Source organism: Rattus rattus, chromosome 18 (assembly GCF_011064425.1).
Source record: "Rattus rattus isolate New Zealand chromosome 18, Rrattus_CSIRO_v1, whole genome shotgun sequence".
Taxonomy (NCBI): Eukaryota; Metazoa; Chordata; class Mammalia; order Rodentia; family Muridae; genus Rattus; species Rattus rattus.
The window spans coordinates 12,001,863-12,029,161 of NC_046171.1; the positions used below are offsets into that span (position 1 = coordinate 12,001,863).

General features: G+C 47.7%; 1 protein-coding gene across 1 annotated transcript; it reads right to left on the minus strand.

Moving 5' to 3' along the window:
• Positions 1 to 27,299, minus strand: Upb1 (beta-ureidopropionase 1). The gene is made up of 10 exons (XM_032888538.1): positions 27,196 to 27,299; positions 21,320 to 21,491; positions 19,565 to 19,652; positions 14,728 to 14,822; positions 11,117 to 11,278; positions 9,289 to 9,458; positions 4,440 to 4,521; positions 3,111 to 3,153; positions 1,792 to 1,946; positions 1 to 312 (listed from the first exon to the last, which is right to left on the minus strand). The coding sequence occupies exons 1-10, from the start codon at positions 27,297 to 27,299 to the stop codon at positions 202 to 204; spliced, it is 1,182 nt and encodes a 393-aa protein (XP_032744429.1). The 3' UTR covers positions 1 to 201.

A 27,299-nucleotide genomic window follows, 5' to 3' on the forward strand; every position in this document is an offset into this window, starting at 1 on the left:
TACAATCCAGTTATGTTTATTGAAGTTTCAATGCTGTCGGATCACCTTTTGAACCCCAAAACATTTCCAAGTCCCCAGAAGAAAAATCTCATATTCATTATCCACAGTTATCACGCACACGCTTGCCCAGTCTACCTTCCTCCTGCCTGGGTATTGAAAACCCCTCGCACACATTTTAGAACTTATCCACTGTCCCCGAACCTAACCCGAGCTAGGGGCTAGAACCAGGTCTTCCTTCACAATGTTGGGACTGTAGTTGGGTTTTACAGCTTCGGCAAGCTCCCGGGCATACATCTCAAGTCGGCCCGTCATCTGAAAGGGAAACATAAAGACTTGGGAAGATTTAAAAAAAAGGAAAAAAAAAAAAAAAAAAAAAAATCGATTCCTTACTCGCCACCACCTCTGGCCACTAGGGGGCAGCCACAGGACAGAAATGCAGCCACCATGCCAACTGACAGGGCTATTTGACACAGTCAATAAAGACAAGAATGGCCGCGTTGTGACCCCAAGGCGGATTCCAGTGAAGTTCAAGAGTGCATGATGGTTCCAACAGTCCATCCCAGTTGACCTTCACTTCTCAGCCCAGGAGATGTGGTCAGGCTTGGGGCGTACACCAGCCAGGAACCGAGGCTTAGAACTAGAACTCTGCCTGCTCATCTTGTTATAGACACAGATAGAGATCTGGGGTGGAAAGCTAGGAGCTCTATCAAAGCTACCCACTCCCAGGTATGCTCTCCCTCACACCCTCCTCTGTGCCAGCCCCTCCCATCAGCCTAGAAATGAGCTCATACTCATCACCACTGGGAAGGCTTTTGGTCCGAGAAAGGGTCTAAAGAGAAACCTCTCTGCTTGTTTCTGGAGATGGATGGTGAAAGAGCTGGCCACGTTCTTGGCTCTAACTTCTAACTGAGAGGGGATCCTTCTTTAACTCCAGTGGCCCAAGAAGATGACAGGGAAATCAGGAGATCTTCTCACGGGCAGAATCTTGTTTATCCAATAAGAATCTGGACCTCTGGAATGCGACCAAGAACTCATGCTCAGATGCTCAGATAAAGTCAGGGACTAGAGAATTTAGAGTCCACACCAGGGCTCCTCCGGTGACTTATAGCAAAGCCGTTGAGTAGCACAGAGTGGGACATACATTTTCTGTTTGTGAATGACTGGAAGTGAGTGTGACAGAGCTTGCAGTCAGGAGCGCTTCCAGGGGTCTAGCCTTGGCTACTACGGTCTCATCTCACCTGCAACTCCTAGACTGCTGACCCCACGACAGCTTTTGGGACTGTTCCTAAGTCCTAGGGACGGGAGATGCTTGCACCGAAGGAACCGAGTAAGGTGGAGTCAGAGGCAGGCAAAGCTCCAGTTTTCCCACGTGACCCGGTTCCCACTATTGTCTCAATGCCTAGAATGTGGAGCCTGGTCAAGGGCTGAACCAGACACCCACATTTATCTTGTGTCGAGTGCAAATGCCTGGGAAGGAAAAACAGATCACAGAAGCCAACCCGTTGCGCTCTCTAGACAAATGAAATTGAGATTAATCTGGGCAAAGACGCCTAGAATCTAAATCAGATGGCCGGAGAATTTCTTGAGACCTTACGCATGCGCACCGTGCCACCCAGTGCTTCCACCCCTTAGCCCTCTGCTCAGGAAAGAGCTGCAGAGTCGGGGAGCCGAGGTCCTTTCCCAACTACCTGTTGGAACAAACCTGGCCACTGAAGTTCTGGCAGCTGCAGACTGGATGGAGACCGAAGCAGGGTATCGGGGCAACGGAAGGAAGGGGACATGGGTACCCACCTTGAAAGTCCAGAAATCATTAATCTGCTGGCAGAGGTTGAGGTTGAGCTCAGTGACCAGCAGCCCGTCCTGATTACGGGAGAGGCCGGGGGTCCGGCTGCCGTCCGGAGCTGCCACGTAGCTCGAACCATAGAAGTAGCCGAGGTCATGGTGAGCTTTAAGGAGCAAAGGGAAGTAGCTGTGAGGTTGTACACAGGGTGGGCTCCGAAGAAAAGCGGACAGGCACGGGGCAGGACACGTGGGAGGAAGCATTCGTTACCAACCCCATGTCTGCCAACTTCCAGTCTGCCTCCCTCAGGACTGACGGTCCTAGGCAGGGAGGCAGAACTTCGCTTTCACGTCAGTCACTCCCCGCTGCCCCTGAGAACGTGTCTAGATGGCACGCTTTAGGTGGGCTAGCCTTTCATCTTCAACAGAAGCTGCCCAAACCCAAGGAGAGTCTGCCTCTGGGGATGGTCCGTGTGTCCCGCTTCCTGTGGTAGGTCTGCCCGTGAACCGTACGGTCCGTCCTTCTTTTCCTGGAGCTGATAGACTTAAGGCTCTTCTGCGTGCCTGAGCCCTTGACCAGCTACCACAGCGGAGTGAGGTGGCCCCTCTAAGACGGGCTCACCACCGCCTTTCCCACGCCTGTCCGTCTGTCCTCAGGAGGCATATGGGATTGGAAGCTCTGCAAGTGTGAGGTGTCATCTGGGACTTCAGAGAGTGGGATCTGTTCATCCTCCTAGATCTTCCTGAGGGGGACTCACCCAGCCAGGGACAGCCTTGTGAGCAAAGCAGCTCTTTCCTCTCACGTTCTTGGCTAGAGAGGTGGGACCTCAGGGCGGAGGACTTCTAGCAGAGTTGTGTGTGTGTGTGTGTGTGTGTGTGTGTGTGTGTGTGTGTGTGTGTGTGTGTGTTGCTGCCTTCAGATCACAACCACCTGAGGAACCCAGGACCTATGACAATCTGTGCTGACTCTGGGGACATCATCAGGACAGCTAGATAGGTGGGGAAGGAAGAAGTAAGATGTGTGAGTCCCCCTGCCCCTTCCAGAGAGCTCACAGAGGGGTTCCCACATCTTCACAGTCCAGTTTCATATAGTCCTGGGGAGGCAGAGAGGCCAGTCCACTCCCATCTGATGCCCATTTAGGGAACAAGGTGGTCCCCCATGAAGGATCCACACCCCAGCCACAGACTCCCATAGTACATGCAAAGAAACGGAAGAGTCAGGGCTCCTTCCTTGGTGCCCAAGGAGAGGGACCAGGCTGTGGAGGAGACCCTGCCCAGAGGAAATAGGTAGAATGGGGGACGATGAGGCCCACCAACAGGAAAGTCCATACCTTTCTTTCCATCTCCGGAAGTAAACTCATTGGGGTAGTGTTCCTGTGAATTAAGTGCAAGGTTTAGATGAACCTCTAGGGGGCAGCACCAGGACAGTCATTTCCGATCACTCAGCCAGCCCGAGAGCAGCGGGAGGCCCAGGCAGAAAACAGCTGAAGAGAGGCTGGGGTCTGCACTCAGGGGTTTGTTCAATGTTCAGCAGGTCAGCGATGGGCCTTAGAAAGCCACCGAGGAATGTGACAGGCAAGACAAGACCTGGATTTTGTATTTGGGTTTAAAACCCTGGAGCAGGGAGATGCTAGGTACCCACAGTTCTCAGCGCTGGGCAGTGCATGTGAGGTCAGTCTTTCTGTGGAAATAATACCTCACCTTGAATAAGAGAGCAGAGAGGAGAGGAAGGGGGGAGAATAAAGGGGAGGGGAGGGGAGAGCCAGGATGAGAGAAGAGAGGAGGAGGGGAGAGGAAGGGAAAGAGGAGAGGTGAGGAGAAGAGGGAAAAGGCAAGTGGAGAAGCAGAAGCAGAGGCAGAGGCAAAGAGGAGGAGGAAGAAGAAGAAGAAGAAGAAGAGAGGAGGAGGAGGAGGAGGAAGAGGGGGAGGAGGAGGAAGAAGAAGAGGAGGAGGAGGAGGAGGAAGAAGAGGAGGAGGAGGAGGAGGAGGAGGAGGAGGAGGAAGAGGAGGAGGAGGAAGAGGAGGAGGAGGAGGAGAAGGAGGAGGAGGAGGAGGAGGAGGAGAAGAAGGAGGAGGAAGAGGAGGAGGAGGAAGAGGGAGGAAGAGGAAGAGGAGGAGGGGAAGAGGAGGAGAGAAGGAGGAGGAAGAGGAGGAGGAAGAGGGGGGAGGAAGAGGAGGAGGAGGAGGAGGATGAGGAGGAGGGGAGAAGGAGGAGGAGGAGGGAGGGGAGGAGGAAGAAGAGGAGGAAGAAGAGGAGGAGGAAGAGAAGGAGGAGGAAGAGGAGGAGGAGGAAGAGGGGAGGAAGAGGAGGAGGGGGAAGAGGGGAGGAAGAGAAGGAGGAAGAAGAGGAGGAGGGGGAAGAGGGGAGGGAGAGGAGGAGGAGGAAGAGGAGGAAGAGGAGGAGGAGGAAGAGGAGGAGGAAGAGGAGGAGGAGGAAGAAGAGGAAGAAGAAGAGGGGAAGAGGAGGAGGGGAAGAGGAAGAGGAAGAGGAAGAGGAAGAGGAAGAGGAGGAAGATGACTACCAGAACAAGCCATTTTCTCTCTTGGGACCCTAAAGTTTGTGGCAAGTGTGCAGAAGGAGCAAGAAGACAGGCGATGCATCCCCTCAGAGGCCCCCAGCCAAGGGCCCCCTTTCCTTAAACAGTACCTCAGACACGTACCTGACCCACACGGTTGAGGGCACAGGTGAAGCAGTGATTAGCGATGGCTGCGTTTCTGGCTTCGATCGGCCACATGGACTCACTGTGAGAGAGGGTAAGAATGAAGTAGGCCGTAGACTTCTCAGCCACTCTGCGGATGCTCAACTCTAAGAGGCAGGGCTGGGCGTGGTACCAATCTAGCACTTAGGAAGCTGAGGCAAGAGGTCTCTGAGTCAGAAACCAGCCCAGGTTACACGGGGAGGAGGACCAGGTCCTCCTGAGCTAGCTAAGACAGGAAACAAAAGGTTGACAACCTCCGTCCCAAATCTCTCCCTCCTTCAAAACCTCAGGCGAACGAGATGATGCAGCCTTGGATGCTCATGGAGAAGCTGTTCCACACAGTTGTAGCTTTATAACCGTCATGGGACTGAGGGCTGGTAAGTATCAGAGAGGAGCTAGGGGTTTAGGGAGCTAGTGAACCGCCTGCGGGGGATGGACTTGGAGATCATCGTGTCGGAGCCACAACACGGGGGTTTTGCATAACACTGCACTTAAAAAAGAGACGTCAATCACTTATACAACTAATCATATATGGGTTTAAGAAAATTTCCCAGAATCCCCCACCAGTCTAATAAATTAGGTGCTTTTATTTTTCCGTCCTCTATGACTGTCCTTGCCCAAAGCACCGCCCCCACCCCACCCCCAAGTCACAGAGTTCTGACCACACACAACGGGGACGCATCTCCCATCTTCCCATTGCTCATAGATCTTTATTACCACCCTGTATTACCTTCCTAATGACTCATTTTACTGTCACTAACCCATAGGAGAAATGGGTTGAGATTTATTTAACCCTGACATTTCTGCACCACGAATACCGTCACGCCACCACAAACATCTCACACGCAACCCTGCCCTCTGTGACATCACTTCCTTAGGCTCCAGTTCTAGAAGCCTCATCCCAGGAAGCAGACTGCTCTTCCAGAGACTGCTACAGCATGTCATTGCCCTCTCCACCCTTGAAAGTTGGAAGCTTGGGGAATTCTTGGCCAAGGAAGGAAAAGACAAGCATTTTCAGTAAAGCTGCTGTGGACATAAGAAGTTGTGGGCATATTACATTGGGTTGCTTCTGTTTGCTTAGATCCTTTGTATGCATAACGTGAGGTAGCTCTCCGGGTTTTCTCAGAAGCCAGTTCACACCCATATGATGGAGAGGTAAATGTCAGGTTTCTCTAGGGAAGCCTAGATAGAGTTCCCTAAATGTATTCTAAATTTTTAAATTATATTTTATCTATTTAATCTATCCCCTATCAATCACCTACCTATCATCTCTCACTTATCTCTCACCTATCATCTATCTTCTATCTATCCATTTATTTACCTATCATTATCTATATCCATCCATCATCTATCTATCTATCCATCCATCCTCTATCTATCTATCTATCTATCTATCTATCTATCTATCTATCTATCTATCTATCTATCATCTATCATCTTTCTATTATCAATCTTCTATCTAGCTATCTATCATATCTATTATCTACCCATCTATCTGTCTATCTATTTGTCTATCTACCTCTGTGTATGCCTTTGGAGATGACAGACAACTTATAGGCACTTGGCTCTCTCCTTCTACCCTGCAGGTCCTGAGGATTGAACTCAGGTTGTAAGGCTTGGCCGCAGGCACCTTTACCTTCTAAGCCATCTTCCCATTCCCTCTCTAAATCTTATACACAGCCGTAGAAGAAGGATACTCCATGAGGTAGTCCCAAGGTCCCACTAAGATCCAGTGGATGGATGACTAATGGTTACCTTGTCTCTCAACCGACAATGGATAGTTACTTGCATTCAAGGCACCATGAGACCTATATTCTGAGTGGAAACCCTGAGGGGAAATCCAAAGTCTGATCTTTTCCCTTCTACCTCAAAGCACCACTCCTCTTCCATAGGCACTTAACAAGCGACTGGAGAATTTCATTCTAGGTCTCTCAGGAGCCTGCTGTGAAAATTCTGACTGGGGAAGAATGTTACTCAAAAAAGGAGCCTCGTGCTTCAAAGTGAAAGTAAATGAAAAGTTGCCTCTGACATTTACAAGAAACTGAATTAAAGAAAAAAAATCCATTGAGAGCGTAGAGCTTTTCCCATGACCCCAACCCTATTGGGACAGAACTCAGACATCATAGCCACAGAATAGAAGACAACATTTCCTGCTTTATCCCTCCTCATGGCTTGGAGGAAGCCAGTTCCAGGTTGGGATGTTGGCATGTAAATTCCTAGAGCTTTTGAAACTCGGTAATAATTTGAAATCACCTAGGAGACACACTTCTGAGAATAGATATGAGGATATTCCCAGAGAGACTTAAGGAGTGCCCCACCCTTATCCCCACATGTGAGCAGTACTGTGTATCTGAATCCTAGACCGAATTAAAAGGAGGGGGGAGGAGAGACCTAATTGAGCAATAGTATTAATCTCACGCTGTCTCCTCCCCCAGACACAGATGTCACATTCCTTCTGTTAATGATTTCCTTCCCACGATGGGCTGAACCACGAAACCCCGTGCCTTCAAAATAAACCCTGCTTCCTTCGAGTTACTTCTTGCCTGACTTGTGGTCCCCAGTAACAAGAATAGTAACTATTCAGGACATCGATGTAGGAGGGAGGAGGGGGGTCTTCGCTTCGAGAAACCCAGCTTTATGGTTCATAGGCAGTTGGAAGGAACACTGAAGTTTGGAGCTGTGGACCAGAGATGCTAAAGAATGCCGTAAGGAGAGTTAATATGCCGTTTTGGTCAGCATTTAAAAGACCCAGATGCTGATATAAAGTTAGGTGCTTTAAGACTCTGTTGACGAGGGGCTGGAGAGATGGCTCAGAGGTTAAGAGCACTGACTGCTCTCCCAGAGGTCCTGAGTTCAATTCCCAGCAACCACATGGTGGCTCACAACCATCTGTAATGAGATCCGATGCCATCTTCTGGTGTGTCTGAAGACAGCTATGGTGTACTCACATACATAAAATAAATAAATCTTAAAAAAAAAAAGACTCTGTTGACGAAGTTTCCAGGGGGTCTTGGGGGATAGGGAGAAAATAAACACTCTTCCATTCATTTAGAACCTGGCAAAGAATGAGGCTACATTTATGCCAAATATACTTTAGCTGGAACCTTGAATGAAGCTGAATTCAAAAGCCAAGACTGATTTGTCTGAACAAAAGAAATTCCAAGATAGCACAGCTTTGGCAACTCTTTTTTACCAACATTTACAGTGAAAGTGAAAGGAAATGGGTGTCTTAGGGGGATAATCCAGCTTGTAAAAATCGAACTTATTTGAAAGAAAAGGGGCTGAATTGAGAACGCACTCCATTGGGTTCTACACTGGAAAACCACTACCTCAGGGAGTGTTTCTCCAGATTCAGCCACCAGGCATACAGAGGCCATGGCGGCTGTAGTAGAAAGAGGAGCAGACTACATCTCAAGCTAGCAACAGAATCTGGCCATGGCACTGGTTTTTCAGGTATGCAAATGTAAGACTTACAGGGTCACAGTGCCTTACATCAAGATTCCAGAAAGCCACCGAAGCCATGCAGTGTGTAGCAGAGTGGGATTCCTTGCAATGGGGCCTTTCAAGGCCAATGAGTGAAGTTATGAAGCCTAAGTTGCTATGGAGACTCTGGGGCAGTGGAGACGTGGGGACTGTAGGACATCAACTGAAGTAGTCTGCAGGCAAGGAGGTGAGCTGGCCCAAGAGGGAGGAGACCTGGTGTGCCTGCAGTAGAAATAAAGGGGTCGGGGCTTCTCAAGACTGTAGGAGCCCAGGTGATGCCATCAAGAGCCTTAGATGCCAGACATGGAGTTTCAAGACTTGGTATTTTTCCTGCTGGACTTCAGTCTTGCCTGGCCTGATCTTTCCTTCTTTCCTTGTTATACTTCCTTTTAAAATAGGAATGTTTGCTCTATGTCACTGTATGTTAGAAATGACCCCCATCTCCCCGCCTCATATGCCAAGAGGTTCACAGATTTCCTTGAGTCTCAAAGAGACTGGATTTCTGAACAACGTCGGAAGTGTTAAGACAACGGAAGACTGTGTTATGAGACAGGCATGAGGCCTGAGGACCAGCAGTCGAGTGTTAGGCATTAAAAGCCCCGTGTTCATGTGTCAAGTAATAATGAATGGGCTTATGGTGGTGGTAAATCTTCGTTGTCAGCTTGACAATGGTTTAGAATTATCTCTGAGACATCCTCTGGTCGAGTCTATGAGAGCATCCCTGTAGATGTTTAAGGGAGGGAAAAGAAGGACCCATTCAAAACCCCAAGCCAGTTCAGCATCAAACCATGAGCTGGGGTCCCGGATGAAATAAAAACTGGGAAACGAGAAAAGCAGGTGAGTACCCATGCCTATCTCCCTTTGCTTCCTGATTGCAGATGCAATGTGACCAACCAGCCACCTCCTATGCCTCCTACCTTCTCCACCATGATGGCCCAAACCTTCAAACAGTAGGCCAAAATAAATTCTCCTTCCTTTGAGTCTTGTTAGCAATTTATTCGCAGCAATGAGAAAACTGACAACCTTACTTGCAAACCTCCAGGTGCTTAGCCAAGGGAGAAGAGATACCCCACATTCGAGTAGCCTTGTGGGGTATCTCAGCTGACTCCTTGCTCCCTGCAAGTCCCACCCAAGCGCTCACCTATTGGGGGAAAAATGGTTAACTGTGCAACAACATCCAATCACAGAGCTGTGACCTAAACATCCTGGTGATGGCACCCGCTTCCTAGGGTCTACCAAACCCATGCCAGAATCTCACAGATTGACCCTAGGCCTAAGGCAGTGGATGAGCCCTAGAAAGACCCCCAGAACTTTCCCACCAAGAGACCTGAGTTCTCCAATGGTGGCTGAAGGGTTAAAGATGATTTCAGCTCCATTGACGCTGTACATGAGCCAGTTGAGGGGGTGGTGTCGCCCGTAGCAGATGTTCACGGCAATCCTGCCAAACTGGGTCTGGAATACGGGGTGGCCCAGGTTTCCCTCCATGTAGTAAGTGGACTGAAAAAAAAAAATCACAAACAAAGAGCTCCGTGTGGGTGCCTCGGCGTGGAAACACTTCTGCTTTCGTTAGGTTCGGCAGAAGTGGATATCGCCAGCGATCAAAAATTAACTTTTGGGTGTGACTCTCTATTTTAAGTTCCAGAATTTCGGTGTGGTAGAGCACACATGAAACCCACACATAACAAAGCAACCCCAAGGGGGAAAAAGCACAATGGCCTAAGTATTTAGCCCGCAATCTGCTTTGTGGTATATATCACATGACTTCCAGGCTAACCTACGGTAGTAAGGTTTCAATCATGGCGCGAGGAGAGGTTTCAGTTAGGTCGATGTTAGGAAGAGGTTCTTACCCACCACACATCATTATGCAGAATGCTAGAGGTGAAAAAGACCCCTGAGTCACGGCCAGCAACTCCTCCCTTTTGTAAACTGAATGTCACTTGAACTGGTCTGGGACTTGATCAACTAAGACCAAATCTGAGAGTAGAACACATACCCCACCCTCCCCCCACCCCACCCCCCATAGTAGCTTGAGCATCTTGCCTCACGTTAAGAATCCCTTACAGGCCAAGCAAGTGGGAACCTCCCTAATTCACCCATCTCTTCTTCCCTGCTTTGATCCCCGAGGCTACCACTTCTGGGGCTTGATGAGGATGCATACAGTCGAGGGGAGGGTAGAGGGCTAGGTGGGTGGCAAACATCTGCTCCTAGAGCTCTTGGCTTTCCGTCATGAATTTCTAAATCGGCTGAGTTAGACAGCAACCAGGATGTGTACACGGAGTCGACCCTGAGCAGATCCTGCAGCGCTCAGACCAGCGCTATCAGCAGGGAGCTAATGATTAACCCCGGGGTAAACGGCGAGAAGCACGTCTATCCCACCCCACCTCCAGCTGCTGCTACTTAGAAACAGGAGCCCTTCTGTCTCCCTGTAGCCATGTAAATGGCATCTCGCCTTGTTGACCAGCCTGAGAGCAGCCTAAAACCCCCAAAGCAAGGATGAGGTGTGGGGAGCTAAGGACCAGGGACAGTGCATCCTGAACTCTTGGTCCTCTTGAGAAGTCGAGTTTAAATCCAGATTTAGGATCCTGATGTTATATAAAGTTCATTCTTTCTCTTTCAAACACCCTCCGTTGGCATCCTGCCACTTGTGGATTGGCATTTACCCATCACGGCAGCACCTTTCCCAGAATTCCTATCTCCGGTGAGTCTAAGAAGTCCTGTGTTATTACCACTGTACACAAGCAGACACATTCAAAGACACCCACCTGAACATGAACTGACTTAGATACACGTAAGTCTGCTAAAACTAGGATTATTATAGTTGCCTAGGAGCTCAGAGTCCCTTCCTGGGCCCCTTCCCAAGGGCTCACGGGAGTAATTTCACATCTGTGTCCTGTTTACTTGCATGTTAGTTTATGAATTATCTCGAGGGGATGTTGCAGAAAGCCAAGTTACCTCACACAGGCAAGGCATAGCTAAATCCCATGCTGCTAAAAGGTCTTGTGACTCCAGTCTATATCAGCTGCCTGTGTGATGCTAGGCAATGCTGTCAGACCCTCTGAAGGCTACACCAGCACTCCCGTGCAGCGTCGAACCTCACAGCCTCTCATACAGAACTTCTCTCTGAGGAAAGCCTCCAAGCTCAGGGTAGCACTTACCTCGTTGAAGTCGCCCACTCTGGGGATGTGATTCTTTCTGGTCTTTCCCATGACCAGTCCCGAGTTGGAGATCACCACAGCTGTGTTCCACAGAACTCCCCCGTGATCTCTGTCACGCTCCAAGATTGGAGATATCACCACCATGTTGTGCTTCTTTGCCAGCTGGGGGAGGGGAATCGAAAACCATCAAGTTCCTCTTTCGGGTAAATTGTTACTCTTACTTTTTTAAATTGGAGAAGAATTTAATAATGCTCTTAAATACGTAGACTTAATTTCCGGCTATTACTTAAAGCAACTGCTTCTTTTAAAGGTTTATTTATTTTATTTATATGAGTATATAAATATATTCATATATATATTTTTTTCAGACACACCAGAAGAGGGCATCAGATCCCATTACAGATGGTTGTGAGCCACCATGTGGTTGCAGAGAATTGAACTCAGGACCTCTGGAAGAGCAGTCAGTGCTCTTAACCGCTGAGCCATCTCTCCAGCCCTAAGCAATATTTTTTTTTTTAAAGTACTAAATGCCAGTGTTGTCTTGATGCTTACAGCTGTTTACATAAGAATAATCAATAACCAGATGGGATGGTGTACATCTTTAAATCTAGCATTCACGAGGCCAGACTGATCTACACAGTGAGTTCTAGGCCAGCCAGGACTACGTAGTGAGAACATGGAGAGGGGACGGGGAGGGAAGGGGGAGGAGAAGGAGAAGGAGAGGGAAGAGAGGGAGAGGGAGGACAGGGAGAGGGACAGGGAAGAGAGGGAGAGGGAAAAGAGAAAGAGGGATGAGAGGGAGAGGGACTAGAGGGAGAGGAAGGAGAGAGATATATCAATGCTGGGATAAGAATATAAAGTGATACAGGCACTCTAGGAAATTTTGTGGGTGCTCCTTAATGTTAAACAGAGAACTATGACACAATACCACTTGTACATACACACCTCAAAGACCAAAAATGTAGGCACTCAGTGAGACAGGTCTATGGTATGATGAACCCATAGTCAGAGATGCACTATTCGTTGTCATTAAGAGCCAAGAAGTAGAAGCAGCCTTTCTGCCCATCAGCAGATGAAGGACTGAACAAAAGGTGGTGTATGGAGACAATGAGACATTTTTCACCCATGCTATGCCAGGAATTCCTATCATATGCCACAACACTGATGGACCCGGAGGCCACTCTGCTAATGATGTCATCTTGCTAAAATGACATATATGGTTTTCACCTACAGAGGAATCCTAGAGCTAGGAAATTCACATAGAAAGTAGAATTTGCTTCTCAGGGAGGGGGAGAGGTACTAAGAGAATCTCTAATAGATACAGTGTTTTAGATTTTCCAAATGCAAGATTTTGACGGTCTGTGGCACAGCAGTGAGGACACATGGACTGTACAGGCAAAAGCATGGTGGATGACAAGTTTCTTCATTGGATAAAAAAAATGAATTAAATGTACTCTTGAATTACCAAAACCAAGGAGAGGACAAAAATGTTGGAGGGGCCATGATGGGGTGTGTTGTATGGAATGGGAGAATTCGGGGGTGCATAGGATCAAGACATATTGTACACATGTATTAAATTATCAAAAATAAATGAAAGATATTTTAAAAAGTAAGTAAAATTGAGTCAGGTACAGTAGTTCATACCTGTAATTCTAGGACTTGGCAGGATAAGGTGAGAAAGTTATGAGTTTGAGACTAGATTGGGAGACATATCTAGAGAATCCCGGGCTACTAAACCTAGAGTAAGACACTGTCTCAAAAAGATTCTTGGGCTGGAGAGATGGCTTAGTGGTTAAGAGCACTGACTGCTCTTCCAGAGGTTCTGAGTTCAAATCCCAGCAACCACATGGTGGCTCACAATTGCCTGTAATGGGATCCGATGCCCACTTGTGGTGTGTCTGAAGACAGCTACAGTGTACTCACATACAATAATTAAATAACTCTTTCAAAAAAGACTCTTAACGAAGTATCAGTGTTCTTCTCAGCTGTAGTAAGATACCTTGCCACTCTGTCTTGTGCTCTTACAACAGAATAATTGAGGTTTTCCTTGCCTGTCTAGATCCAAGGTCAAACAAGCAGCAGCCAGCAGCTACTGGGCCACTGTGCTGAACTGTCCTAGCGGAGGGTGAGAGAGTGAGAAGAAACTGAACTTGCTTTTATTAAAAGGGGGGAAACGCTCTGGAGATACTGATGCAAATCCATGCACAAAAGCTAAATCTTCATGACCCATCCACCTTTGTAATACACCTCCTCCCGATACACACATTGCAAATTAATTTCCTAATCATTCAGTCTCAGAGAACACAGTCAAACCACGGCAGGCACTAAATTCTTTCTCTCTCCAATATGGATACCAGAACCTGTTGACAGAATGTGTAACTTCAGATGGTCACACGTCCTCATTACTACCTAAGCCATCATTACCTGTGACCTTAACGAGGGCCTCCGGTCCCTCTTGATGTTGACAAGTGTTTTCTGGGACCAGCTCTAATTATATTCTCCCCCTAGCCCTAACCTAGGCATACCAAGGGAAACAGTCTTCATCCCGTCCCCTTCCTTTTACCACAGCAATGAGTCAATCACTTGATGAGATTTCTCCCCTCGATAGCTTGACAGAACAGATGTTTAGAGTTACAATTATGTGCTGATAAAAGTCACGGGGCTGGAGAGATGGCTCAGTGGTTAAGAGCACTGAGTGCTCTTCCAGAGGTCCTGAGTTCAATTCCCAGCGATCACATGGTGGCTCACAACCATCTGTAATGGGATCTGATGCCCTCTTCTGGTGTGTCTGAAGACGGCGACAGTATATGTATATGTATATGTATGTATATGAGTGCAGTGTACTCATATACATAAAATTAAAAAAAATCTTTTAAAAAAGCATGCGCCACTACTGCCCACCCAGAATCATTTCTTTAAGGTGAAGTATATGCCACAGGTGTTCAGTCTATTCCCAGAGTCGTGCAATAGTTACAAGGAGCTAACTTTGATACATTCTTACCACTCACAAAGGAATCCTTGCACCCATCAGCCGTCTCTCCCCTTCTTTCCTAACCCCCTTGCCCTGACTTTTTTTTTTTTTTTTTTTTTGAGCTGGGGACCAAACCCAGGGCCTTGCACTTGCTAGGCAAGCGCTCTACCCCTGAGCCAAATCCCCAACTCCCTGACTTTTTTTTTTTTTTTAATATTCTGGACAGTTTATATAATTGGGATCAGATCTCACATACAACAAGGTTTTAGCTGGAAAAAAAAGAAACCAATCTGTACGCTATGAGACAGACTGTGTGTGTTGAAACTTGCCCTGAATTACAGCAAGTGGGAAGGGCAAAGGTCTAGGGCAGATAAATAGTCCTCACCCCGGAGTGGTAGCTCTGACATTTGCCAGATTTTCCATGAAGTCACTTCGAACCATCCCTCCCCAGGCTGCAGCCTGTCACCAGCGAAGCCAGGAAGGCGCCCTCGTAGCTCGGAACCTACAAACTTGAATGGAAGCGAACCCGGCAATAACGAAAGTATTTAAGTCCTATCTAATCTCATCTGGTAAATATTTTTCCGCGCTCGACCTGCGTGGCTTTGCCAGCCACCGCCCCCCGGAGCACAGTTTATGTCACCTTCTGACAGAACCTGGTGGTGAGCCCGTCCTCTGCTGACTCAGCAAATTCCGTCCAAGGAAGTTTCTCTCGAGTACAAAAAGCGAAGGGCATATCTGGAGGGGGGGGGGGGGGGAGAGAGAGAGAGAGAGAGAGAGAGAGAGAGAGAGAGAGAGAGAGAGAGAGAGAACAGTTAGGAATGAATCACGTGACCCCTAGTGGGCATCCTCAGCCCAGAGCAAGTTACCACTGGAATCTTTTTTTTCTCTTTTTCAGAAATAAGCTGTTCACTAATCCTATTAAACTGTGGAAGCTACTGGATCTGTAGACACTGCCAGGGACTTAATTCAGTAGAATTTTTTTTTCTTTTCTTTTTTTTCGGAGCTGGGGACCAAAACCCAGGGCCTTGCGTTTGCTAGGCAAGCGCCCTACCGCTGAGCTAAATCCCCAACCCCTAGAAATTTTTTTTTATTAAACTGTGTCTTTTTTTTTTTTTTTTTTTGGTTGGTTTTATTCCGTTATGTGTGTATGCATGTGGTACTGAATTCAAACTCTCGTCTATGGGCAAACTAACCATCCTAGCACCGTCTGTACCACCAGAGTTCTATGATTTCAGTGCTAAGGCTTAAACCCAGAACCTCATGCATGCTAGACACACGCTCTACCATTGAGTCATGTCCCTAAACCTAAAGTCACCGGTTTGTACTTGCTTCCTTCCCAACACTGGATACATATATAGGACCAGTGAAGAATGTGTGTCGTCTCCATATATACGGGGCTCTCATCAGCACCTCTTTGTACATGGGTGTGGTGGGTTGATAGGAATGGCTCCCCTAGACTGTGTTTGAATGCTTGGCCCACAGGGAGCCACACCCATAGGAAGTATGGTCTTTCTGGAATAGGTCTGGCCTGGTTGAAGGAAGTCTCACTGTGGGAGCAGGTTATGAGGTCTCTGAGGCTTACGCCCAGGTTCACAGTTCACTCCTCCAGCCTGCGGATCAAGATGTAGAACCCTCAGCTACCTTTCCAGCTACCTTTCCTTTCTATCTGCCTGTGTGCCCACCATGCTTCCCGCCATGATGGTAATGGACTGAACCTCTGAACTATAAGCCAGCCCCAATGAAATGTTTTCCTTTGTAAGAGTTGCTGAGGTCGTGGTGTCTCTTTACAGCAACGGGAATCCTAACTAAGACAATGGGTCAGAGGGATCACAGTAGGAGTGGACCCTGGGGCTCTCAGTTATGTATAATGTTGTTATATTACCCTGAGCAAATGGGACACACTACAGTAAAGCAGTTTTCTTTATATCTACCATTGTGCTAAGCAAACGGATACTTCACCCTGATTAAACGGGTCTTCCTTGTCCCAGAAGCAGCTCACAGGTAGGGCACCTCTCTAGCATACCCAAGGCTTAGCTAGACTCCGTCTTCGTACTGCAGAGAGGACTATGTTCCTCATTACTGAGTATCCTGCTGCCTATTTCCTGGCAATTCTGGATTCGTCCTCTCTTCCCTGCTCACACTCCTTGCCTCACCCTGGTTGTTTTCTCCTGAGCTCACTGGTGTATCGTTGTTGTTGTTGTTTGTTTTTTCTTGAGGTATACATAGGTCAATTGACCCATTCATCAATCTTTAGCTTCCTGTCTCACACGAACCCATCTCCTTTTGGTTTGAGTTGACTCGGTGGACGGATGTTTCCAGACGTTTTTGCTAGTGCTCTTCTGGTTCCAAAGGGATCTATTTTTCAAGAAACACACCACCTCACAATGTGACCTGGCTGAGGTTACCTAGGGGGTCTATTTAGGAATCATGACAACAGCCAACGTGAGTATGGGCGGCTTGGCTCTCACACCTTGTGATCCCCCTCCCTGCTCATTGAAGAAAGAGAAGCCATGAGTTTACATTTGTCTTGGTCTCAGTAAGCCTGGTCCTATGGGGTAGCATGATACCAATGGCACTGCCATCCATCCTGTCCACAACAGGCAGAAGATGTTGCCAGCAAAGTCCAGGAAGTCTTGGTTCCAGGCTCAAGGCTCCCTAAAGTTTTTTCGGTCCAGACAAGAAAACTATTTTAAGGAATCCAGCAAGAAGAGATACTAACAACAAAAATAATCCCTAATGACCATTAATTCTCAGCTTCCAGAATCTAAGAAGTGACTTAAGTGTCCCCAGAGAAAAAAACATTTCTCATGCTGATTTCATTTCAAGTTGTTAAGGGTTCCAAATTTTGGTTTCCCTTTGAAAGGCTTCTTTTCCTGTGTACATAAATATCCCAACACAAATAAATTTCTCAAAAGAAGATAAAGCATGGAGATCAGAGGAAGTCAGGGACTGTAAAATCCCAATAACTTTTTTTCAAGGAGAAGGGGAAGGGGTTCCACATTCTCAGACCTAACATTGAGTCAGCCTCGTGATGAAGACATTGCTCTGTTCTTAGGAACTGCTGGATTAGAGAAAGAACACGTTGATCATACACTTGGAATCCCAGGACTCAGAGGGTAAGGCAGGATCATCCTGAGTTTGAGGCCAGTCTGGGTTACACAGAGAAACTCTGTATCAAAAAAGTAAAGGGAAAGAGGTAGCTTAGGATGACTAGTTGCCTCAATAGGTATGATGAAAATATCATAAACCAAAAGCCACTTACAGGGGGGTTTATCTCAGATTACAGTTCCAGAGGGAGGGTCTATAAGGGCAGGGTGCAGGGCATGGCAGCAGGCAGGGAGAGCAGGAACCTTGGAGATCACATCTCTGATCTCAACCACACATAGAAAACACACACACACAGAGAGAGAGAGAGAGAGAGAGAGAGAGAGAGAGAGAGAGAGAGAGACAAAGAGACACACAGAGAGACACAGAGAGAGAGAGAGACACAGAGACACACAGAGAGACACAGAGAGACAGAGACAGGCACACAGAGAGACACACAGAGAGGAAGAGGAAGAAGAAGGAGGCGGAGGAGGAAGAGAAGAGGAAGAGGGGCCGGACTGTGATAGTTCAATGCTGTCTTCTCAGTGACCAACTTTCTCCACTAAGGTTTGTATTTTCTCATTGCTATTCTAAGGTTGGTCCCTTGCTTCCCCCAAACAGCGTCAACAACTGGGGAGCGAGTACTCAAGCATCTGAGCCTATGGGGGAACACTTCTTCCAATCACCACAGATGGCCATACTGCCTAACAGGAGAGGGTGCTCTTGGGTGGGAGTGGGGTCTCCAGGGTCTCACGAAGGAGAAAGCGCTTGTGCTAGGCACTGATGGCTGAGCAGGAGTTCCAGAAACAAAGCAAAGAGTTGCTTAGATCATCTACCAGATGTCTTAGTGCTCTCTGTACCTCAATTGCTGCAGCCATTGTAGCTAAGGCAAGCAGGGGTGGTGGGGGTGCAAAATAAAAAAAAGAGCAGCGTTTGCCTAGGAAGCGCAAAGGCCCTGGGTTCGGTCCCCAGCTCAAAAAAAGAAAAAAAAAAAAAAAAAAAGAGCAATGGCCTCACGGAACTGTTAGTCTAATGGAAGCTGCAGACAAGAACCAAAGAAGAGGGGATACATGAGTGTGGCAAGAACAGGGGAAATTCCATAATAGTCACCATGACCTTTGTCCTCTTTCTGGTCTAGACTCCATTTTTCTAGAGAATCTGACCAGTCCAAAGGAAATAATCAGGAAATAAGGAACACTGGAATCACCAATGTCGGAGTATTCTAAACAGCACTCAGAGGATAAGCCTCTCCAAGACACTTGAAGTTCTTTAATCCTCAATCTTCAAAACATAGGCTGATGTATGAAAGAGGGAGTGGCTTAGAGTAAATAAGGAGCATGCAAGGGGACAAAGTGTTACTTAATGTTAGCATCCTTGGAGGTGAGAGAAGGGAGTGCAAACACGGGACAAGACCAAGGTATGATGGAGCAAGGACTTCCAGAGTAAAGGAATTCCCATAAATTCAGAATATGACAACAGAAAGGAAAGAATGAGGGCTAGGGAGACCGCTCATGGATAAAGCGGTGGCTCGTGGGTAAAGCGGTGGCTCGTGGGTAAAGCGGTGGCTCATGGGTAACATGGTGGCTCATGGGTAACATGCATGTCGTGCAAGCATGAGAATCTGAATTTGGATTCCCAGGACCCACATAAGAAACTGGGTGTGTTGGTGAGGTAGGGATGGAGACAAGCAGATTCCTGAAGCCTGTTGGCCAGAAAAATCTAGCAAACTCGAACTTCAGGCTCAGTTACTGTCTGGGTGGGATCTTTGTCAATGGGCACAAGCTAGAGTTATCTGGCAAGAGAAGCGTCAATTGGGCCGATGTCTCCATCAGATTTCGTGTAGGTAAGTCTGTGGAGGCACCATCTTGATTAATGATTAACAGGGGAGGACCCAGCCCGCAGGAGAGTATGCAAAGCCCTGGGCAGGTGATTATGAGTTGTACGAGAAAGGCTGAGCAAGCCACGGAGAGCAAGCCTGTAAGGATTCCCTCATGGTCTCTGCTTCCGTTCCTGTCTCCAGGTTCCTGCCCTGACTTTCCCCCAGGATGGACTGTAACTTAAAAAAGATGCAATAAACCCTCTCCTCCCTAAGTTGCTTTTGGTCATGGTGCTTATTATAGTGGTGGAAAAAAATTAATATAGCAGTTGGTACTAAGGGTGGGCAGAGGCAGGCAGACCTCTGTGAAGTGAGGCCAGCCTGGTCTACAGAGCGAGTTCTAGGAAAGCCAAAGCTACACAGAGAAACCCTGTCTCAAAAAAGCAAAAACAAAAACAAAAAAGTTGATAGAAGGAAGAAAGAAGATTAAAGCAAACCCAAAACCTCAGGCCCCAGATGCTCTGGCGAGAGAATACACATCGGATTTAAATGAGAAAGAACCAGGACAGAGACTCACTCCATGCTTCCTGGAAACAGATGATGTTGACTCCGCACATTGCTGCCACCTCAGCTATTTCCTCTATGCGTTTGTGGAGGGCAGAGACCTGACAATTCAAAAAGCAAGCGTTAGAATACATTTACTGCTACTGTCGTCGAGACAACTTCAAAGAATTCACCCCGGTACAGATGGAACAGTGACACCTGACCGAGTGTAAAAAAAGGGGTGGGGTGGCCAGGCAGAGGTTTAGTGTTTGCTGTGGTAATTAGACTAAAACCTGCAGATAGGTGGGAGAAAATAAAAAAAATAAAATCTGGTGGTGCCGGGCTGAAATAGTAAAGAGTATGTTTTTTCTTTATGCTCATAGTCTCTTCCCAAGAGGCTACGAGCTCCAATCAGGCCTCCGAACCTAGATCTATTTGTTCAGCGCCATCAACACGCAAAGAATACTTCTAGGTACAGTGGGGCTCAGAATGTCCCTGTCTTTGTAGCTGACAATGTAGATGACAGATTTGTTCATGAACAACAAATCCAGGGAGAAAAGTGAGCTGAGAATCACATTGTCAGCTGTCAGCGTGTGTGTGTGTGTGTGTGTGTGTGTGTGTGTGTGTGTGTGTGTGTGTGTGTTTGTGTGTATTGTGTGTGCCTGCATTGGGATCAAACCACGTGAATCACTGATTGACATCCCTTGTCCCTGTCATCTTTTAATAGGACTAGATATGTGACTCAGTGTGATAGTGCTTGCCTAGCAGGTGAGCTCCCTGGACTCTACCAGCATACACGTGATTGTGTGTGTGTGTGTGTGTGTGTGTGTGTGTGTGTCTGAGTATGTGAGTGTGTGTGAGTGTGAGTGTGTGTGTGTGTGTGTGTATGTGTGTGTGTGTGTGAGTGTGTGTGTGTGTGTGTGTGTGTGTGTGTGTGTGAGTTTGAGTGTGTGTCTGAGTATGTGTGTGTGTGTCTGAGTATGTGAGTGTATATGTGTGTGAGTGTGAGTATGTGTGTGAGTGTGAGTGAGTGTGTGTGTGTGTGTGTGTGTGTGTGTGTTCTTTTACTCTTCTTTCATACATATGGACCAGTCTGGCTTGGGATCCAAGTGGCCCGAGGTTTCTTGCAAAACGCTTAAGAATTAATTATCAAGTATGCTCAGGTAACCTCAATAGACAATGCCATCGAAGTTCCAGGAAAACTGTTTGGTTTTGTTTTTAAAAATACCTGTGAAAGGCTGGATAAATAAGCCACCTGCATCTGTGACAGGATCTTTTAGAGAACTGTAAAATGCTACCACGTTGATTAGCTCTACAACAAAGGGATGTCTACCGTATTCCCATGAGCTTTGCGTAACTCTTGGCAAACATGGAATCCCACAGTAGTAAACACTCGAGGGCAGAGTGAACCCCTGGCTTTATGATAAGCAGAAAGAATTAGGTATGATACTGGTCAGTGCGTGCTGGCAGGCGCTGGCCTTTTGCCAGGAAGCCTCCTGTGGAGAGAGCATGCGCGATCAGAGGGGCACTTTCTCAGTTGGTAATGACGTTTCAGGTCAGGATAGCAGAAGGACCTGAAGGGTGAGTAGGAGGATGAACAAGCACTGAGAACAAAGAGAAGATCTGGGGACCAAGATCGGGAGGAAGAAGAAAGGGCAGAGATGAATGACCCAGATGCCCTTCAGGTACCGGTGCTACAGACCAGCCAGCCAGTGACTGCACAATGGGACAAGCCAGAGCCCCATTTGTGTGTGTATTGTTTAAAAATAATAATAAAGAAAGACTGTACCTGTTCTGCCACAGGGGCGGAAGTGGGGAGCGGGATTCTGTTCTGGACGAGCCCCACGCGCACGATCTGGGGACATCTCTGCTGTTCCTTGGCTGCCCCGAAGGCGTATCCCTTCAGTTCGAAGTTTCTTTCTGAGGCAGCTTCTAAAGCTTTTCTGGGCAGATCGAGATTCCTGAAAAGGCAGCAGAGAAGAGAAAGACGTTTCAAAGAGTCTGATATACTGAACCCCTGCCATGGGGATGGGCGGGGGCATCAGACCTTGTGTGGAACCCCGGGTCAGATCCAACACTGAAAAGAAAAATCCCCCTACCTCTCTGTAGTTGTTTTATCAGATTAAAAAGAGTTGTAGGGGATCTTGTTTGAGAAGCTGCCAGAACAGGGCTCAGAGACCCTCAGAGCCGTAAGGATGACACGTGAACGGACATTTCACTGACAGTAAACTGGGAGACTCTAACATCGGGGTGGGGGGGGGGGATGGGGGAGGTCTGACGAGGCCTGGCAAAGGGAGGCGGTGTTCCAAATCAACAGGCTGGGGGTTTGGAGTTACAGAGGGTCAGGGCAAAGACTGAAGTTCCCAAGGCCAGCACAGATAGGAAGGAATTGGCTCTAAACAAGCTTTTAAACCAGAATCCGAGGGCTGTGTGGGTCCTAGGGTTTGGGCCAGCCTTACCAGGAAGGGCTAGGGGGCTCAGGAGACAGGCTGGAAGGAGCCCAGAAACTGCTAGAAAAAGCAAGGTTCTGTATTCATTTGCCTCCTCAGGAAGCTGAGTTTCCGGTAGCCCAGAGCTTTGTTCTCGGATAGGTCCCTGCCCAGCGCTGGGTGGGCGCTGGGTGGGTTTGAAAGGGTGCGAGTGTAAATGTTTGCCCACCTTGGTTGTTCATCACTAACCGTTAGAGGATTATTTACTTTCTACCACAGAGACCAAGGGTCAGGCAGCAAATACCTCCTGAGGCCCCATGCATGCCCAGGGCTGGGGTGAAACCTGAGGGGCATAGTTCACGGCCCCGGGGCCAGGAAGGGCTTACCATCTAAAGACAAAATGATTATGAAATACCAAGAACACATCAAAAAAAAAAAAAAAAAGCTGACAGGCATTACCTAATAATAATATTTCTCTCCTACTTTAAGTCATTCTCTTAAAGACATTTCTTTCAAAATCACAGCCCTGTCAGTCCAAGCCCCTGTCTCCACCCCTGCCAGGAGCTTCCCTGACAGCTCTGAGCTGGGTTCCCCTGACAATCAGCCTGCTTTTCAAGCACTCAAGGCTCCCTTTCCTCAGGCAGATTAGAAATAGCTGCAGTGCCCACACCTGGCCTCCCCTCATGGTGCCGCCTCAGAGTCTTCCCCACCCCTTGGGTGGAGGGGCCCTGTCTTGTGAGTGTCAGTCTCTGGGAAGTCGTCCTTGGTGAAAACAGCCACACAGCTTCCCAGGAGCTACACGCTTAGGACCTCTGGACCAGACCCAAAGCGAGAAAGGCTTTGTGTGCTGGTTTCCCAAAAGGCTATGCGCTCGGCTCGGGAGCCAGGCTGCCTACCCTTCTAGAGCGTCCTGTGGGCTCGGTCCAGGAAGATGGCAGGCACAGCAAGCCTGGCTCGGTGGTGGGCATCTTTATCACACCCCATAGCTGTCTGCTGTCATCCAGGACCACCCGTTGTTCTAATCTCCCCTTCCTTCCTGAATTCCATCTGAGTCTGATGCTGCCCTCACCTCCGCCTGAGGTGAGACTGTGCCCTTGAGATTTCCCAGCTCTCTGCAGACACTCGTTCCCTTGGGCCTGAGGGGAGTTGGGCCAGGCTGCTCCGTCCTCTGGGTCACCTGCCTTTTGGCTGCGTGTTTTTGCATCTTCCTGATCTATTTTCCTGCATCTCTTTTTATGGTTACCACCTGTAAGATCTCTCCGCCATTCTGTTACGCCAAGTTGCAAATCCTCATTCCCTACGCTGCTTAATTCAAGAGTTCCAACTCTTCGCTCCAGGCAAGGCTTTGGTTTAGAGGAGTCTGGGACGCTGCACGTGAGCAGATGAATATAGGGCCCCACCCACCATCATTCGAAAGACTGAAATCCTAACCTCTACGGGGACCTCGAGTGTGACCAGCTGTGAGTATGGACTGCTACAAACGGTATGGGCACTCTAGTAAATTCCTGGATAATGTGGCTTGCCTCCTGACCTCACAGCCACAAGAACTCACCATTTAGGAGTCCAGAGAGGGACCTCACCGGACTCTAAAGCCTACCAATGTCTCTGAATCTTCAGAGACATAAGAAAATACATTGTCCTGAAAAACAACACACTTCCTGATATCAAAGCTAAAAAAATAAAAAATAAAATAAAATAAAAAAAAACCAACAACAAAGACAAAAAGAAAGTGATAGGCACTTAATGGAACCATAGCCTAGGAAAGAACAGAACTCAGAAAACCAGCCTCAAAATTTACTCAGGGGTCTCTCGAGGCATACGGCTGTTTGTCTCTGTAGTTCAGTGGTTCTCAACCTTCCTAGTGTTGTGACCCTCTAATACAGTTCCTCATGTTGTGCCGAACCCCAACCAAAAACTTATTTCCTTGCTACCACATAACTGGTATTTTGCTACTCGTGTGAATCATGACAGAAATAACTGATCTGCAGGAGACCCGATGTAGGACCCAGGGTCCATAGGTCGAGAACCACTGCCGTACTTGAGGTCAACTCCTCTGCCTCTCGCTCTTGCTGTGAAGAGCTCCCCTTTCCTCACCTCCAGTTTCAAGGAGGAAGGCTTGGGCTTGCTGCTTCTCATCAGCTCCAAAACACAGTCCTGGGTCTCCCTCCTTAGTAGCCTGGAGACAGGTCTATCCTAAGAGCTCTAGGCTTCTGCTTCCCCAGCTACCTCCTGGGCTGGAAACTTCCTCTCTCATCCTCTGGTGTCTCTCTGCCATGAGTACTTGAAATTATTAAGCTGGAGCACCGTTACAAAGGAAGCCGGTTTGTGGGGCGAGCAATCACAGCACAGGGGGGAGAAAATGAAAAGCTTGCCTTCTTCAAGTTCTAGCTCCAGACCTCAAAGACGGCCCTCTTAATGTTTTGTGTGTCCTTCCAAAGAGATACAGAAGTTACCAATGTAATGGCAGCTTCCTGAATTTTCCCTTCATCTTGCCTGTTTCACTGGGCAACCTAGAGGCTTGTGGACACAATGAGTTTTCTATCAGCGAGGGACTGCATGGGGTACGTCAGCCCCCTGTGACTATGGTGGATCTGAAAAGCTCCTGTTATCTTGGGACAACCTAATTGTCATGATGGCCTAGTACATTATATATAACTGTGGTACACAACTGCAGTACATTATATAACTGTGCTTGACATGCAAGAGACCCTGAGTTTGGGTCTCAGTACAATAATAATATAATAATAATAATAATAATAATAATAATAATACAAGGGCAGGAATCATGTGCTACAAATAGTCCCTCTAATGTCCTAGGCAAAAAGAAGTGAAAAGGCAGGGGTTGGGATGGGGGTGGGGGGAGTGGTGCAAGCCTTTAATGCCAGCGCTCGGGAGTCAGAGTCAGGTGATCTCTGTGAGTTCCAGGGCAGCCTGGTCTACAGAGGGAGTTCCAGGATAGCCAGGGCACAGAGAAACCTTGTTTCAAAACAAAACAAAAACAAACAAAAGATGTGAGCAACAATTATTTAAGGGATTGACGATTTAATGAATGCTTCTTGGTTCTGTTCTCTGGGGGGGGGGTCTTGTCTGTCCCATGTAGGCAGGCAACACACACTCATGTAGCTCTCTCGCTTAGTGAATATTTAATAAATGTTGCCACCGTATATTGGGCACAGCAAGAAATCTGGGGCTAGGATGATTTGGGGAACTAGCCAAGCACAAGCTTGCCTCAGAAGAATGAACAGGAGTTTAAGTGGGAGGAGTTTTAAAGTCTCTTAAAGACAGAATAATTTCCTATCTTCGGTAGAAAAGTCTATTCACGGCCAAACCTCACCCAATCATAAGAATTAAGCAGGCATGAAGGTTCACACCTTAAGGGAAGAAACGTGAAAAGTTCATCAGGGAACAGAACCCGAGAGAAGAATGGAAAATAGGCAAAGGAACTTGTTCAACTATTGGGACCCAAACCCCCAGGGTTAGTGTGGTGAGCACTGTATCCTCCGGTACAATTCTTCCCTGCTCTGTGATTCTCCAAATGCTGATATAATCCTTCTCACTCGGTAGTCCCTGACCGGGCCTCAGCCCTACCTAGAATGTGTACTTCTATGGGAAACGTTTCTTTCTTCATAATGCCCCTTGATTTTACCTCTGACGCCAACACAATCATTCAATCCCAGGATATTGTGCTGACTTTACCCTTAAAACAGAACAATTTCCATCCCTAGAAACTGGGCTAAGATAACCCTGCTTGGTTTTTGGTTTTGTTTTTTAAATCTTCTTTGGAACCCTCAATTCATTCATTCTTTCTTTCTTTCTTTCTTTCTTTCTTTCTTTCTTCCTTTCAAAGATTTATTTATTACATATAAGTACACTGTCTCTGTCTTCAGACACACCAGAAGAGGGCATCGGATCCCATTACAGATGGTTGTGAGCCACCCTGTGGTTGCTGGGAATTGAACTCAGGACCTCTGGAAGAGCAATCGGTGCTCTAACCACTGAGCCATCTCTCCAGCCCGGGACCCTCATTTCTAACACTATTCATGTGACTAATGTGTTGCTGCTGTTGTTTGGGGGCTTTTGCATGAGGTTGTGGAAACCCAGGCCTTTGGCATGCCCAGCAGGCCGCTGAGCTACATACATCATCCACCCAGGTGACTGGCTGATCTTGTAAGTCTGCTAGAAAGTGAGAGTATTTTAGGGTGGTCTAGCCCCTCACAGATTATAGAGAGGGTTTGGGGGGGACATGAAATGCCAGTGAAGCTCTTCTACCATCTACTTGCTGTGGTAGATTTAGTGGATCGGGCCTTTCCGAAGGAACCCTGAGATTGCCAGGAACCATTGATTTAATCAATTATCTTTGGCTGATCAAGGGTCTAACGCAAGGCTCCTGGCATGCGGACCAGAGGGATGTGACCTGAGAGCAAACAAGCTAGACTGGAGAACGCCTAAGCAGGCCAATATAAGCAAGAACTGGACAGAGAATTAGCAAGGTCAGAGTGCACATTTTGTTCTAACAGCCTAGAAAACCCTCTTACGGGCTTTGAGCAAAGGACAAGGGCACAGTCCATTTAAAGACAGCTTTCTGATTGCTCCAGAAAAGCAGATTGAAAATAAAGACCAAGTGGGGTGGGGGATATTTTTTTTCCCAGCTCAGATGCCCAACTCAAAAAAAAAAAAATAAGAAAAGAAAGAAAGGAAGGAAGGAAGGAAGGAAGAAAGAAAGGAAAAAAATCTGGTGAGCTTGCCTAGAGTGGGAAGACCTGAGCTACCTATTCTCTTGTTTGGAAAGTCTGGACGCTTCCTTAGTTAGTTTGATCCAGTATTCCTCTACCTCCAAGCTGCTAGGAAGGGTGGTTCAGGGGACCCTAGCTGCAGGCATTGGACAGACCCCCAAGGAGGAAGCTGGGATCTGAGTCAAAGCTAGTAGCTTAGAGAAAGGGCCCTGAAAATAGCATTAAGAGACAAATTCATTTCCGGTCCTATTTTCTTCCACACAAGGTGGGCGATGGTGGGGGCGGTTGGAGGGAAGCAGAGAGTCTGGGGGCATTGAAAGCACACGGTTTGTAAGAGTCACCCCGTAAAGACCCTCATCGGTCCTGATAGGTGTTCTCTGCTGGCCTACAGGGTTCTTAGTCACTGCCCCCACAGAGCCATCCGAGAAAGCCTGAGAAACCCTCCCCTTGCTCCGCCAGCCCATGTCTGGGTGACTCCATATGCCCCAAACTCAGCCTCTGACCTAGTTTGCTTGCCGTAGAGAATTCGCTTCACCTGGCTCAAATCGTCAGGCGGCAGATGCTTTTCCAGGCACTGCTCCAGGGACTGCCACTCGGGTCCCGCCAT